The sequence below is a fragment of the Zea mays genome, chromosome 3 (genome assembly GCF_902167145.1).
Source record: "Zea mays cultivar B73 chromosome 3, Zm-B73-REFERENCE-NAM-5.0, whole genome shotgun sequence".
Classification (NCBI taxonomy): Eukaryota; Viridiplantae; Streptophyta; class Magnoliopsida; order Poales; family Poaceae; genus Zea; species Zea mays.
In genome coordinates, this window is record NC_050098.1 from 138,393,981 (window position 1) to 138,410,312 (window position 16,332).

Sequence of the window (16,332 nt, forward strand, 5' to 3'; positions counted from 1 at the left end):
CAAGAGACTCTAACGTGGGGAGATTACTTGTGAGGGGATTATTATTGATATAAGGAAGATTGTGGCACTCAAGTTGATCATTGGACCACTTAATAGGTGTCGAGTGCAACAGGAGCGGATCTAGATAAAACAGTCATTGGTGTCGTCTCCATTAAGTTATAGTATCATCAATTCATTTAAACACTAACAAGCATACATTTTAATGGAGATTACTAAAATCTATTGGTGTCACATGACATCGCAAAAAATGCCCTCGATCTACCCCTGGAGTGCAACACTTATCCATTAGGACACCATAATATGGAGTAGGTAAGAATTTGAGGCATGACCGAAACACGAGAAAATCGCCATGTCTCTTGTGCTCCATTCTTTGCGATTGTTCTTCCTCTCTCTAAGTTCTTTCATTCACTTGCGATATTGCTCTAAGTTTATTTAACATCTTGTAAGAGCAATCAAGTGAAGAAAACTTCTCTCATCTTTCTCACTCCGACTTGATCGAGTTTTGCACTAACTTTGTATTTGGACCAAGTTTGTGTTTAAAGTTGTGTATTTTAGGCATCATCTATTCACTCCCCTCTAGATGACTCTCATTCTGCATGGACCGAACATACTTGGGCAGATTAAAAGGCTTGACCCCTTATTCCCTATGTGAATTATCTGATTGGTGAAGTGATTTAGCAACTTAGGTGGGTGTACCAATGGGAGGAGCCTACATACTACCAAAATATCGGTGGATTTGTAGAGTACGATTTCTGCGTGGACCAAATAAACTTGGACATAGTATAAGGCGTAGTTGATGCGTAAGCAAGGTATGATGTTGCTCTCATCCAAGAAGTGTCATATAGCATACGATGAGTGGAATGCATACCCGTGGTAATGATTTTCATCGAATAGAGTATTGCAACTTTGATGTTATTTTTGAACTATGAAATCGTGACATGTAATGTATTTAAACCGCTAAATATTGTTATTGAACTTGTGATAACATTTGATTTTTTTTTAAAATTTTTGTAAGTCTAATGTGTTTTATTTGACAAAAACAAGAGGTTTAGTTTCCTCCTCTCTGCTGTATCGGTTGAATAATCTACTGAAAACCGATCCAATTCAAAATTTGATTTGGATTAGAATTTAGCTGATTTCTACATGTTTTTACCGATTAATCGTGATTAAACGGAAATCGGCGGGGGCTGGTTTTTGAGGGGTTACCGGTTTGGTGCGTTTTCATTTCCCCGCCGCCTCCAGATCACGACTCTGTCCTTCCCAATTCTCAGGCAACCCCGTCGTCTTCCGCCATGGTAACGAACTCGCATCCGATTTCCCCAATACTTTCTTCGATTCTTTCCTGTTCCTCACCTTGGTTCGATCTGCCACGCCGGTGCAGATCCGGTTCATCCTGCTGCAGAACCGGCAGGGGAAAACACGGCTGGCCAAGTACTATGTCGCTCTCGAGGACTCCGAGAAGCACAAGGTTGAGTACGAGGTGAGCCTGCTGGACTGCTGGTGGAGAAGAAAGATTTGATCTTGATGCCGGATTCTGGTTCCGTCTTTGATTTGGGCGGTGCTGACTCCCTGTTGCTGTTTCTTGGCCTTGGTTGTGGTGAATCCAGGTGCATCGGCTCGTGGTCAACCGGGACCCCAAGTTCACCAACTTCGTCGAGGTGGGTGCTTTGAGCTCTTGATTTGGATTCCAGTTGTGCTTAGGGTATTTTGTCATGAGATTGGGGATATTGTTTGGAAGAAAGTGATAATTCATATCCTTATTCCGAGCTACAGAATAGCTCGCCTAGTTAATAAGTTCGTAAATTTTGTGTGTAGCCGTGTGATACATGATACACATAGATCACTGATCGAGATGGTCAAATGATTGATTAAAATGAGTGTATTTGCTTTTACCACTTATCATCGAGACTTGCTTAGTAATTTAAGTTTTGACGAAGAATCTCCCCATATTAGGCTGCTAACCAGGAACATCACCGTGGGTATGCACATGTCTAAACTCTAAAGTTTTACATGATACATTAACTTTTCGTAAACTACAAATAGATCCAAAGAACCCATGCTTGAAGCCTTGAATAGAAGATTGTTAATATCTAATGGAAACTTGAATTCATAATGCGTTCCCCACCTTTGAAACACTTGATTACATCATCACTAATCTTTGAAAAGAATTCTAGTCAGGGTTTCTATTTTATGCCTATCCTGTCTTTCTTTAGTGAGCCCAATTTAACTCTTGTGCCTGCGCCCATAGGTCTTCCTGTAGAAGAATGAGTCCACAACACTTCCCCCCTCCCCCTGGAACAGCTCGTCCTCGAGCTGAAACACCGGATATTCTTTCTTGAAGTCTTCTAGTGAAATCCAAGAAGCATCAACAGCTGCCTGTCCGTCCCAATGTACCAACAATTCCCATACGCCATGTTTGAGACGAGCACGAATGATTTGCAAGGGTTTAGGAACCACTCTGCCATGCACAAGAGGTGGCAACTGCACTGGATCACCCACCGGAGGGGTACCCACGAAAGGCTTAAGAAGAGCCACATGAAACACATTATGGATGCGAGCTGCTGCTGGTAAACGAAGACGATAAGCTACTGATCCAATCTGCTCTAGTACTTCATAAGGTCCAAAGTACTTAGGGCCCAGCTTAGTGGCACGAGCTGGAGTGATACCCACGGCTGTGCGGTGATGCAAACGGAGCCAAACCCAGTCTCCTACTGCAAAGACAACCTCCCGGTGCTTCTTATCATGCTGAGCACGCATTACCTCCTGAGCCAACAATAACCGATCACGGATTTCAGCAAGGAATTCATCTCTATCTCTGAGTTGGGCTTCTACTGCTGCCACCTTTGCCGCCCCCTGTTCAAATTGCAGCAAGGTTGGTGGAGGCCGGCCATAAACCACCTGGAAAGGAGAAACACCAATAGCTGTCTGGAAGGAAGAATTGTAGCAAAATTCTGCCCACGGTAACCACTGTAGCCAAGAACGAGGTCGATCTCCTGCTAAGCAACGAAGATACATAGTGATAATGCGATTAGTGACCTCCGACTGCCCATCCGTTTGTGGGTGAAAAGCTGAACTGAGAAGCAATGTCACCCCTGCTAAACGGAATAATTCAGTCCAAAAAGTGCTAGTAAAAACCGGGTCCCGGTCACTAACAATAGAACAAGGGAACCCATGTAGCCGAACAATCTCATCAAAGAAGGCTTTGGCAACAACGGTGGCTGAATATGGATGGCTGAGTGGGATGAAATGAGCATATTTGGAAAACCGGTCCACCACAGTCAAAATAACCGATTTCCCACCAACTTTGGGAAAGCCTTCAACGAAGTCCATAGCAATATCACTCCAAACAGAAGAGGGAACTGGCAGGGGCTGCAGCAGTCCAGCTGGGTGCAAGTGCTCAGTTTTATTGCGCTGACAGACTCCACAACCTTTGACATACTCTCTGACCAAACGGCTGCTGTGAGAGTTAAAGAAGGATAACCGAAGACGATAGAGTGTCTTCTGAATACCCTCATGTCCTGCTGTATGTGCATTCTCCAGTAGCTGTGGCCATAGAGGAGATGAATCGGGAACATATGCTTTGCCCTGAAATAACAGCAGTCCATCCACCTCTGTCCACCCTGCTGGTGCAGTGCCACTGGCTAACTGGGCCCGAATTTCTTGTGCTCTTGGATCAGCAAGGAGTTCTTGACGAATTGCGTCAAAAACTGCAAAGGATGTTGTCGATAGGGCATGAATACTGAAGGCCTCCTCATCCCGACGAGATAAGGCATCTGCTGCTGCATTTTGCTTCCCTGGGCGGTACACCACATCCAGATCATAACCAAATAGCTTCGTGACCCAAGTGTGCTGTGGAATAGTGGTCAGACGTTGGTCCAAGATGTACTTCAAGCTGCGATGATCAGTGCGGACTGTGAATGACCTTCCCCACAAGTATGGCCTCCAATTGCGAACGGCTTTGACTAAGCCGATCAGCTCTCTTTCATATGCGGGCAACTTGGCGTGGTGAGGAGCCACGGCGCGACTGAAGTAAGCCACGGCGCCCTCTCCCTGGTGCAGCACCGCGCCAAAACCGGAGCCCGAAGCATCGCAGTCGACGTAGAAGCGCTTGGAGAAGTCTGGTAGTCGGAGCAGTGGAGCAGACACTAGCGCCTTCTTCAGGGCTTGGAAGGCCGATGTCGCTTGGGAAGTCCAGGAGAAAGCCGCCCCCTTGAGGAGAGCAGTTAAGGGCTCGGCCACCGCACCGTACCCCGCAATAAACTTGCGGTAGTACCCGGTGAGGCCAAGAAAACCCCGCAGCGCCCGTGCAGTCCGCGGTTGTGGCCATGCCTCCACAGCCGCCACCTTGGATGGGTCCATGGCCACGCCCTCCTCGGAGATAATATGGCCCAGGTAGGCCACCGTCGGTTCGCCGAAGAAACATTTAGACTGCTTGATGAAGAGGCAGTTGGCGCGTAACAACTGAAAAACCATCCTGACCTGCTGCACATGTGTCTCCCAAGAAGAACTATAGATGAGTATATCATCAAAAAAGACTAGAACGAACCGGCGGAGAAATGGCTTGAGGATGGTATTCATGAGAGCTTGAAATGTTGCTGGCGCGTTCGTCAAGCCGAAAGGCATGACGAGGAACTCAAAATGGCCATGATGCGTGCGGAACGCGGTCTTGGCGATGTCCTCTGGATGCATCCGGACCTGGTGGTACCCGCTGCGGAGATCAATCTTGGTGAAGAAACAAGCGCCCGACAGCTCATCAAGGAGCTCGTCGACCACTGGGATAGGAAATTTGTTCTTGACCGTCTTGTCATTTAAGGCCCGAAAATCCACACAAAATCGCCAAGTACCATCATGCTTCTTCACAAGGAGAACAGGGGAGGAGAAAGGGGATGTGGTTTCCCGAATAATCCCCTGTGCCAGCATTTCCTGACATTGGCGCTCAATTTCATCCTTCAAAAGCTGCGGGTATCGGTACGGTCGGACTGCAATGGGAGCCGTACCCGGCAACAAATGAATGTGATGGTCATGGCGTCGCGCGGGCGGCAGTCCACGCGGTTCTGCAAACAGGTCAGTAAAATCTTGCAGCAAGGAATTCATGAGGTCTCTGGTCGCCGTCAGAGCAGCAAGGCTAACTTCCTCACCACCGATCCCACGCCACATGACGGCACGATCATGGTGCCAGAAAGCCATGGATCGCGCCGTGAAGTCCCATGTAATGGGTCCCAGCGTCTTGAGCCAGTGGACACCGAGGACGACGTCGAAGCCCTCGAGCGCTAAGGCATAGCAGTCGATGGAGAACGTCTGGTCCTGGATGGCCAATGGCATTGCTGCACAGATGCCCGGACTGTGCAGCTGCTGTCCATTAGCAACAGTGACCACCAGACCCGGCCGATGGGTGATGTCGAGGCCGAGCCGGTGGGCGACGCCCTGGTTGATGAAGGAGTGGGTGGAGCCGGAGTCCACCAGTGCCGTCAGCTCTTCCCCTTGGATCTTGACGCGAAGACGGATGGTGTCACCAGCAGGGACCCCCGTCAACGCGTGCAGCGAGATGCAGACTTCCTCCGTGATGTCGTCGTCCTCTGGCGCAGCGTCGTCCAGGGACAGACAGAACACGCCGCCCCGCGCCGCACACTTGTGATCCCGGGAGAATTTCTCCGGGCAAAAATAACATTGCCCCTTGGCACGTTTGTCGGCGATCTCCTCAGCCGACAGCCGACGAACGCGGGGTCGCTGTGGTGCCTCCGCCGTCGGTGCTGGTGTCGTTGACGGTGGACGAGGACGGGAAGGCTGGCGCGGCGTGGACGGGTAGATGGCGCGAGCCGCCTCGGCGGAACGGCGCTCGAAGGCCCGGGCCAGACTCATGGCTGTCTGAAGGTTCGCCGGATGTTGCATCTCGACGTCGGATGACAAGGGCTGACCCAACCCGGCAGTGAACAAGTCGATTTGGTGCTGCCGGGTCAGGTTGTCGCAGCGGCACAGGAGAGCCAAGAACTGGCGCTGGTATTCCTCCACCGTGCCGGTACGGTGGAGCTCCTTCAACTCCCCAAGCGCGTTGGAGCGGATGGGCGGGCCGAAGCGCATGTTGGTGAATTCGACAAAGCGCGGCCACGTGATGATGCCGAGATCACGCTCCAACTGGTAGTACCATTGTGCCGCCGTGCCGTTGAGATGGAGAGAGGCCATCCACACCTTATCCTCCTGCAGCGTGCGGTAGCCGCGAAAAAAGCCTTCACACTTGTTCAACCATGGGAGCGGATCCGACTCACCATCGTAGTGCGGGAAGTTGAGGTTGGGTTCGCGTGGGCCACTGCTGTCATGACGTCGAGGGCCATTCCCGCGGCCCCCACTGAAGCTGCCTTCCTCCGTGCCTCCGTGTCGTCGACGATCCGGCGAACCCTGCGGCTCGTGGTCCCCTTCATCACCGGACTGAAATTTCTCCGTGCGCGCGATGCGCTGGTCATGCGCGTTCAGGCGGTTGTTCATGGTTGTGAGCAGCGCGCTGATGCGGTCCAGCTTCACCGAATCCGGCTCAGGATCGCCCGCAACGCTGGACATGGTCGGGGCACTTGTCTCCGATACCAATTTGTTATGGCTGCGGCGTGGTGGTAGGCGAGGGGTATGCAGGGGAGAGTGTAGGAGGAGAGCGGCTTGAGAACAAGAACGCAGGACGTAGCGAGGAGGTCTGTCGTCGCCGGCGGCTGAAGGCGCCACCGTCGAAGAACAGCCCACCTCTAGGAGGTAACTGTATTATTCTTCGATGCCTTCTTACAAACTAGCAGCCAGCCTTTATAGTATAGGCGGCAGGGAACATACCCAATCAACTTATTACTTTCTATAATGGAAATAGGAAACTCTACTGTCTGCTATAGCAGAAATAGGAAACTACTGATTGATATATTGGAGATAGGACTCGCCTGATTGCTTCCAATTCGGCTGCCTGATTGCTTGCTTCCTTTCCTATTCTTCCAGCTCCGTTGCCTTATTGGTGGGGGTTTCCTTCTTGTGCCTGCGCCCATAGGTCTTCCTGTAGAAGAATGAGTCCACAACACATTCACTATGCATAGCTTTTAACTCAGTATAGTTGTACCAAATCGATACTTTTGTGTCAATTTTGCCAAACTTCAGTTAGAATCATTAAGTTCATGTTCTTGAACTTGTCAAAAGGCAAGACCAAATCTTGCCTTTTTGACAAGTTCAAGAACATGTTAAAAAAGATCAAATCTTGTTCACTGTTTATTTAGAAGATGTGAGTTAAGATGGAGATGTAAGTTAGAGTGTGAATATGTGGCAAATGATGATGTTTACTATCCATGAGGACATTGCATTCGTACCAATTTTTTTGCTGTCATCTATCTTCCTCTTGCTGCCCCTTTTTCATTCATACAAGTCTCCATACAACAGTAAAAACCCTATCAGTAATAAACTTCCAAAAACTAAGGATTAGATATTTAATATGACCATAAATTTCACTGTTTGTTCTAACTCTTGTAACTGATGTGGGATTTCTCATGCAGTTCCGCACGCACAAAGTTATATATAGGAGATATGCAGGACTTTTTTTCTCTATATGTGTGGACATCACCGACAACGAATTGGCATACTTGGAATGTATCCATCTGTTTGTTGAGATATTGGACCATTTCTTCAGCAATGTGTGTGAACTTGATTTAGTATTTAATTTCCACAAGGTAACTTTATGCTTCACTAGGCTAATCTAGCAATCTGCAATAATTCAATACTTTTTATCTTTTCACATCTTGTATTTAAACTTTAAAGAGCAGTTTCCAACTAAATATTCTCTTTATCAACATGTTCTTTGGTAACCAAATTTGCATATATTGAGCTGGTGTTAGTTGTTACTGTATTCTGGCTAAGACTTAAAAAAGACTGCTGGCATTGATTGTGTTAATCATGTACTCTGCCTGTCTCAATATAGAAGGCATAACTGTATTTTGTATATGTCCTAGAGTACAAGGCATACAAAATTGCGGCATTTACTGCACTTAGTGGACTCTTCAGCTCTTCATTGGCTGGATTCACGTGCATGCATGTTTACTTTCTTTCTCACAGTATTAAACTATTAATACACCATCTCGTACTTCTCTATCATGAAGCGTCAGGTCATCGAAAACAGGAATTAAACAATTTCTTGGTCTCTGTTTTGAAGGTAGTTGTGCCTTCTAAGTTAGGACAGAGGGAGTAATCTGTTATGCAGTTTAGATAACTGTATTGAAAAGGTTTGATTTGTCAACTGATGAACTGAAAGCTATTTAATATGTTAGAGTTAAACATTCTCTGAGCCTAAAATCATGCATATGTGCTAGCACCACTGCATTCTGCTAAGATGTTTAGGTGGCGTTTGGTTCACTTCTCGCTCAAGCCTAGCTCTAAGAGCCAGGGCCACTGGAGCCTGGCTCAAGACATACGCTCGTTATGCTCATATCTGCAAAGCCTGGCCCAAGATGCTTTGAGGATTGTGCAAGTCTGGCTCTGTAGCTTCATACATGTAACCGAACACATACCTCACACACACTAGCTCCTTGCACCCCACGATGCAAGCACTCACAGAACCAGGCAACCAAACACGTCCTTACTTGTTTGGTGTTACTTGTGTTTGTCATCTGACACTTATTATCGTGTTAGATACTTGTGCAGATGATAAAAGGGGCCACTGTAAAACTGCTAGCATTATAACTTTATAAGATGTTACTCCTGCATACATCATATCACTGAGCTATTTGAACTAGTAAGGCTTTGGCCAGCAGATCATGCATATGGTTGTGTAAAGCACTGTTTAAAGAGTGGAGTTTGAAATGAGAGATAAAGATGAGTAATTTGCTGCAGATAGCCTAACAACTTTTTAATTATTTCCCCTTGATTTTGTCATGATTCTTTTATATGTTGTTATATAGTACCTTCTTGTTGTCAAATGGTATTTTTTTAAATATGTATTTTCACTGTGTTTTTGAGTTGTAGGGTCTTTAATAAACAATTATCTATGCATTGGGAGATTGCATGTATGATTACCAAAAGCCATTCTCTATATTGTCAAAACTCAAACTGTATTTGCATTAGATACTTGGAAAGAAAATTTCACAACATTCTATTTAGAACTTAATATTTCGAAATAAACATTGAAGTTCACTTTTTTGCTACATTCAGGACAGAATGTGACTGCTTTTGCTCTTTAATCTTTTGCCTTCCTTAAACCATACTAAAGTATCTAACTATCATTTGTGAATTTGCTTATTGATCTTTTGGCTATCTGCTGTAGGTTTACTTGATATTGGATGAGTTCATTCTTGCTGGAGAGCTTCAAGAAACAAGCAAAAGGGTATTGCTTTTCCCATCATAATAAAAATTTATTGTCATCTTTAAAGTTATTTGTATGAAAGAGCCTCTAGCCGAGTTGGTTAGGTGGTCTGAGCAGCACTCCTCAGATCCTAGGTTCGACTTCCCGTGGGAGCGAATTTTTAGGTTGTGGTTAAAAAAAATCCCCTCGTCTGTCCCACACCAAAGCTCTGTTTTCAAGTCGTCCGACTAATCGTGATTAGTCGCGATTAGTCAGGCTAGTTGGTTTAGGGTACTCGATTAGCACATCCGACCCGATCAGAGCACCTAATCGCCCTGGTCGTCCGACTAGTCGACGATTAGGGGCGATTAGTCGCTCGATCAGCCGATTCTGCGCGACTAGGGTTTAGGATCCTGAATTTTTGATTTCGTGGGCTTTTTTTTGGCGGGCGGCCCGGCTATAGGGAGATGGAACGCCAGCGCCGTCTCTACTCTCTATAAAGCAGACGGTTCACATCTCCTACTTTCCTGGCATCTCGATCTCTTTTCTTATCTTCTTCTCTATTTTCCTACCAGCTCCTAGACTTCTCGTTCCAGAATCCAGACTTCACTAGTACACCGGCTGACCGGCGACCATCTGTGCGCGCTGTGCGGTTTTAGTTCCAGAATCCAGAGTTCCAGACTTCACCGGCCCAGATTTCTCGTCCAGACACGCGCGAACAACAGGTGGAAGGGGAGCTACAGGTGATGAATTTCAGTTGGATGAAGATCTTCTTTAGGTAACTGGGTGGTAATGTGTGCTGTGTGGTATCTGGGACTGGTAGTATTAGTAACTAGTAGGTGTTTCTTTGCTGTTTTCAGTATTGCTGAATTCATGTCATGTTTACCCTATCCTTCATATATATTACATAGTTATATAATATAGTATAATAGTATATACTATATACATAGGTCTTGGATGAACAGGACGACTAGTAAACGACCAGGTCGACCAGAGGTCGATTAGTCGACCTAGTCGACGACTAATCGAGATTAGTCGCCTGGTCGTTCCCCCAGTTCGACTAGCTGGTCGAGCGACCAGAAAACATAGCACCAAAGCACACGTCTAAGGCTTGCCCCCGGTCGCGGTCGTTCTCACATGGACTACATGTGCCGCTGTGTATGTGTGGTGTAGGGGTTCAGGGGTTTTTTCGATCTACGTGAGAAGGTCTTTTTCTTAATATAATGCCGTGGGGGAGGTCTTACCCCGTAGGTCGAGTTTTTTTATTTGTATAAAAAATTGATGGAAGAATCCACTGTTTTCCCAGTATATGTTGTAACTGAATATACTTATAAAATCAGTTAATAATTTATTTTAGTGAAAAGTCAGGTGCAATATAGGTGCTACTATGTTAGATAGTGTCACTACAACTTTTTGTTGACTGTATGAGTTCTAGAATGGTAAAAGTATTTCTTTCGTGCAACTATTCTACCTTAAATGAGATTAACTGAATATATCGATATTGCCAATCTGCAACTTACAAACTTTATACTGCAAAACGTAGCATGTTCGTTTTTTTTTTGCTGTACTTTAAAGTTGCATATTCATCCTCGTCACTTGTGTCTTTTTTCAGGCAATTATAGAGAGGATGGGCGAGCTTGAGAAGCTGGAATGAAAAGAAACAATGGTGTAGTGTACATTAGCAATTTAGCATAGGTCCGGAGCTAGTTCTGCCCAATCGACAAATTACCTCCATATTTTTCACAATTCTTTGTACCTGTTGTGCATCATCTTTGCTTCACTTAAACCTTTATCAAGCCGTGAATCGGTGTATGTCTTTTTAACGTTTCCTGAGGTTACTGAGGGTTTTTGAACTGCATGTGAGGATTTTAGTTTGATGGCAAAGCGAAAGATCCACCGCATGAAGAAAGGATATGTGTCTGTATGCTGATTTGATGTGTTTCTGACCAATCTTGCTGATAGGCCTGAAGTTCTCGCTGATAAATGGGCTGGAACGACCTGTGAGGACCGAAGGTCCTTTGGGCTTTTGCGTACTAAGAGCATCTCCAACAAGGTGACCTATAAAAATGCCCTATAATTTGAAAATGAGTATATTTTATAGAATTTATGGCACCAACAAAACACCCCGCTCCAACAGTAAAGCCCCAAATCTAGATTATAGGGCAGCCCACTACGGTGTAGTATATTTGAGTCACTTGAGAGGGTGCCCTATAGTTTTTTGACAAAATTTTATGAAATGGGGCACTGTTGGAGTAGTTTTTCCTGTGTAGAGTCCTATATTTCAATTTGAGGCACTAGTTTGAGGCATTGTTGGAGATGCTCTAATAGTAGTAGGCCGAGCTGACCGGTGTAACCGCATTTCTTTCTCGTTTCTTGCTTGCTTCTTAATGCGTCTTTATTTATCTTTGTTTGCAACAAAAACTATCAAATTTGTAAGTTGTGCTAAACAATTACCAAAGTTAACGGGGCAGAGTCAGGCGTTGAATCTCCCGCACCCTATGGACTGACTAATTTGTATTCGTACATGCACGCGTTGGTTTGTTTATGGACAGTTCATTGGAAGATAATTCATGTGACTACGAAACGTGCAGCTGTATTGTGTGATATCGGTTTCGCTTTCCAAAAAAATCTTTTGAGAATTTCGAACTTATCACTGGGTGTAGCGTATATATAGCCAAGCGTATCTTCTTTTTTGGGGGGTATATAGCCAAGCGTATCTTTGCTGTCCGATGTGATGTTTATTTTTATGATGATTCTAGTTGTATATCTCCTGATGACTTATTTGGATGCACCTCTATCCACTTTAATCCACGTGTACCTGAAGTTGATTAAGATAGAAATTAATCTAAATTCGATCTTAATCTACTTTAACACAAAAAAGATTAATCTACTTTAAAGTCTTCTTTGGCGAAGGTGTTCACTCTTTTTTGTGTTGTTTTTCAATGAAATATTTAAGATTCGGCAAACGGTGAATGTTTAAAGAAGACGACCGAGTTGATGTTTGATGTACTTTTATCTTTTTAGGTTATTCTACACAGTTCATATTTTATATTAACCTTTATTTTTCTTAGTATATATAAGATGTGCTGCACTTTTCTGAGTTAGAGAGAGAGAGAGAGAGAGAGATGGTTATCCTGTTGCTGCGTGACAGTCTAGCAGATGTGGAATAAAGATAACGGAACAGAGCACTAGCAACTATACAGGGCCACCTACATAAGTAACTACGCTTTGAAGGCAAAGTACACTTATGCTTTAAACTGTTCCAACTAACCGAATCTAACATCCCTCTCGAATCAAAGCACACAAATTAATTAAATATGGTCCAAACATTAATCCCAGTTGGTTTATTGTAGAGGATGGTGTTAATGTGTCTTAACGCCAAGGAAACGACTATACACACAACACAAAAGGTTTCCAGTTTGTTACCTCCCTTGCAAGTAACACACCACGTAACTCAACAAACCCTAGCCACACGTATTTGCTATGTATATAGTATATACAAAATGATGGACGAAAATTGCAATTTCGTGCCGCACATTTTTGAGGATTTTTTTTCGAAGAATTTTGTGCACGGATGTGCTATGCTTTCGGGTTCTGATATGGGGCCCTTTTTCTTTGGCGACGATTTTCATCCACAGACCTAAGGATACGCCATATATACCTTCCTAACTTGATAAGGTACATTAATAATGTGTACGCATACCGATGTCATCCATCTTTAGCTGACAAAACAAACACGCAACGTAATATCTGTAAACCACAAAACAGTCCCACTCCGCTACAAAAGTCTATGTTTGTTTCCATTTTGTTCAATCAGTACCCTTATAAATATTGAGAATTGTCTAATTAAATCATTCAAACTACTTAATAATATAAGGTGTGAACATTAATTCGAGCCATGAGGCTTGATGGCGATTTTTTTTTTGCAAATTTAAATACTATAGACATACTGTTGGGAGGTTATCTTTCTGAAGATCTTCAAAATCACCTTACCTTGGCCGAGAAGAAATGAATTTCAGGCATGTAACAAAGAATGGCCGAAGACAACCTTCGAGCGAAGCATCATGCGAAGAAGCTCCATCAAAACATAAGAGCGACGAAGAAGCAGGCCGCGGCCATTAGCTTCGGCGACTAATGGGATTCATGTGCGAAGCAACGAAGGCGAAGGGGAAGAAACCGAAGACTTGTGCAGCAAGAAAGAAAAAAGGAAAAGACAACAATGCCCTTGTAATATTTGTAAACCATGCGTGTAACCTTGTGGGCATACTTTTAATTTCATACGAAGTTGTATCACTCCCCTATAAATAGGTGAACATTGGCATGCATAAAGTTACCTTTTTGAGGGCGCTCCGTTTCTCTTAGCATTCGAAGTATCTTCGAGCTGTCTCATGTGTAAAAGTCAAAGGTACGCTTGTAAATCTATATCATATGAAGAAAGATGGGATGAAAAATGTTGAGACATATGGGACGAGTAACATGCTTCGTTCTTAATTGTACTTATATACATATTGTTGCTTTGCTTACATCCCCTCTTAACACATTCTCCCCAGAATTACCCTTCGAAGAAAAGGTAATCAAAAGGTAGAAGGTCGCAATTTTCTAACTTGTGTTGCCTTGTTTTTGATACCATGTAGCAATCAAAAGCAAGTAACCTACACATACAGTTTATTATTAGAATATTTTACTCAACAACGTGCCAAAATGTTTAAGCTATAGTTTTCAAATTATTGCTAAAAGCATCTAGGCCCTATTTTATTTTCATTGATTATTTGCAACATAAGATTAGTGGCTAATATGTATTTTGCACAAACAAGGTAAGCCAGGTCACAATAATGCACGATGATTGGGTTTTTGAGCTATTCATGTCCTTGTTAATCAAGATCAATAGTTTAATTTTTAAAGGAACATTTGAAGGGGTTAAGGATCAACTAGTTCTAAGTGTCAATTAAGTTGTTAGACATTTAGAGTAGTGATAAAACCTTTATTTTCTTTGGCCATACTATAAAGAGGGGCATGAGATAAGTAACTTGGCCTAAGTGAGTCTAGTTAGGTATGATAGTGCACACTTGTGAAAACTAATGCTAGAAAACCTAAGAGAGCCCACAAAAGTCTGAAAGACAACCCAACTTGAAAAGCGATTGAAACAAGTGAGTTGGACAATCTATAGTAACACAAGATGTGTCTGGTGCTTCATTGGATAAAACACCAGACATGAGAGTGCACCGTAGTGTTTCACACTTACACCAATGTGTACTCGGTATGATGCACTAGATAGGGTAAACCATAGAGCTTGCAGAAGTGCTCCTAGACACTTTATACTCATCGACGTGTCCGGTGTACCGTTGGACAAAGCACTAGATATGGTACTTAGATAGCATGTAAATTGTATCATAGAGGTCGAGTACTAACTGGATGTGCCATCAAAGAAGGTACTTATAGAGACCTACAACCATGCATTTAAGGAATGTACTCACTAAAAGTGTCCAACATGTCCAGTGTTGTGAGAAAGGGAGCATGATACATGTCAAGTCCCATAAAAATGTTGAGTGGGGATGTAACAGCTAGTTTCGCCCCTTGGGGCTATTTATACCCCCAATTTAGCATCTTAAGGTGTCTTGCCCCTTCCAATAGCTAGAGCACCCATTTGAGTGAAGATTACCCTTTGCATAGTGAGGAAATTAGAGAAGAGATAATCATGTGGCTAATGACTTTATTAGTGTATATAGAGTAACTTGTTTGCAACCACCATCCGCATTGTCCTAGGCATGGTAAAATGCGAGTCTAGTGCTTGTTACTCTTGGTGACCAGCATCACTTAGACGACTAGGTGGTGATTGGGAGTGTGGTGATTGCCTAAAGATTTTATGGGTGACCCGACTCGAGACTTATGTATAGTTGTGAGCAGTTCACCAGGCCGAATAAGTGAAGTACTAGATCATAGAGAGCACTTGGTCCTTGCGCAGACCAAGGGGGAGTGACACACTTGCATGGGTGCACTAATAAGGATTAGTGGGGAGTGATGACTCTCTAAGACCTCGATAAAACATCAAGGAATATTCTAACCCTTGTTTTATATACACATTTACATTTGAGAAATTTACTTTAATCATTTTCTTTCTTTAAATTGCCATCCTAGTATAGGGTTGGAATCTAGGGTGCAAAACACTTTGTCACATATTAGGCACTTGGGTGAAATTGGGCTTGCAATAGGGATTTAATTTAAATAAGATTTTTTAGAGAAACACAATTCACCTCCTCTTGGGCATCATGATCCTTTCAATTAGTATTAGAGCTCATGCTCATTAGTTTAGCTTTATAGTTTTGAGTAAATATGTCCAGCGAGGATGGACCTCTTTCCATCTTTGAGGGTGATGATTTTTCTTAATGGAAAATTCATATAGAAGCTTACCTTGAGGCTATAGACAACGAAGTCTTTAGATACACCATGTAAGGAAAATGAACCTAGGCCATTGATAATTGATTTTTTAGTTTGACTATCAACATAACCATTTGGACTAACATTATTTGCTATTGGCTTTGGATATAATTCAAAAGATGCAACATGGACTTAGATAAAGGAAAAAAGGTGACCAAAAGATCAACACCTCAATAAAAACATTAGAAGACTCATTGAAGACCTACATGACCATGCAAGAGTCCAAGAAACAAGATGAAATAAGGATAGACAAAGACACATGAAGAATCAAATAAAAACATGACACTCAGTAGCACCAAACATGTTTAGAGAAGCACTAGATAAAACACTAGATATGAGTGTTATTGTACTAAAGGAGTACTAAGATAGAGTACACTAGACATGTAGGAGTGTACCAAACATCATACCAGATGAGGCACCATATATGACACTTAGAAAGGTCTACAACATGTTCGGGAATATCCATAAGGCACCAGACATGTCCGATTTGCCACAAAATATACCATTAGATGTGGTACTTAGAAAGGTTGCACATCAACCCAAGGAGGGCTATAACACACTAAAATGTCTAGTGTAACATTGATCAAAGCACCAGATGCCCATGCTCT

At 43.6% G+C, this 16,332-nt stretch overlaps 1 protein-coding gene across 3 annotated transcripts; it reads left to right on the plus strand.

Moving 5' to 3' along the window:
* The first annotated feature begins 1,139 nt into the window (after positions 1 to 1,139).
* On the plus strand, positions 1,140 to 11,217 carry LOC103650611 (AP-2 complex subunit sigma-like). Of its 3 annotated transcripts, none has more exons than XR_564265.4 (7): positions 1,140 to 1,295; positions 1,382 to 1,480; positions 1,608 to 1,658; positions 7,512 to 7,685; positions 9,272 to 9,331; positions 9,865 to 10,067; positions 10,902 to 11,217. XR_564265.4 is itself a non-coding variant. In NM_001324270.1 (6 exons), exons 1-6 carry the CDS (start codon positions 1,293 to 1,295, stop codon positions 10,941 to 10,943), a joined length of 429 nt encoding a protein of 142 aa, NP_001311199.1. In that variant the 5' UTR covers positions 1,143 to 1,292; the 3' UTR covers positions 10,944 to 11,198. The 3 variants fall into 3 exon arrangements, 1 of the variants encoding a protein (NP_001311199.1); XR_002267925.3 differs by having other exon boundaries at positions 9,865 to 10,032; NM_001324270.1 differs by lacking the exon at positions 9,865 to 10,067 and having other exon boundaries at positions 1,143 to 1,295; positions 10,902 to 11,198.
* The last annotated feature ends 5,115 nt before the right edge of the window (positions 11,218 to 16,332 follow it).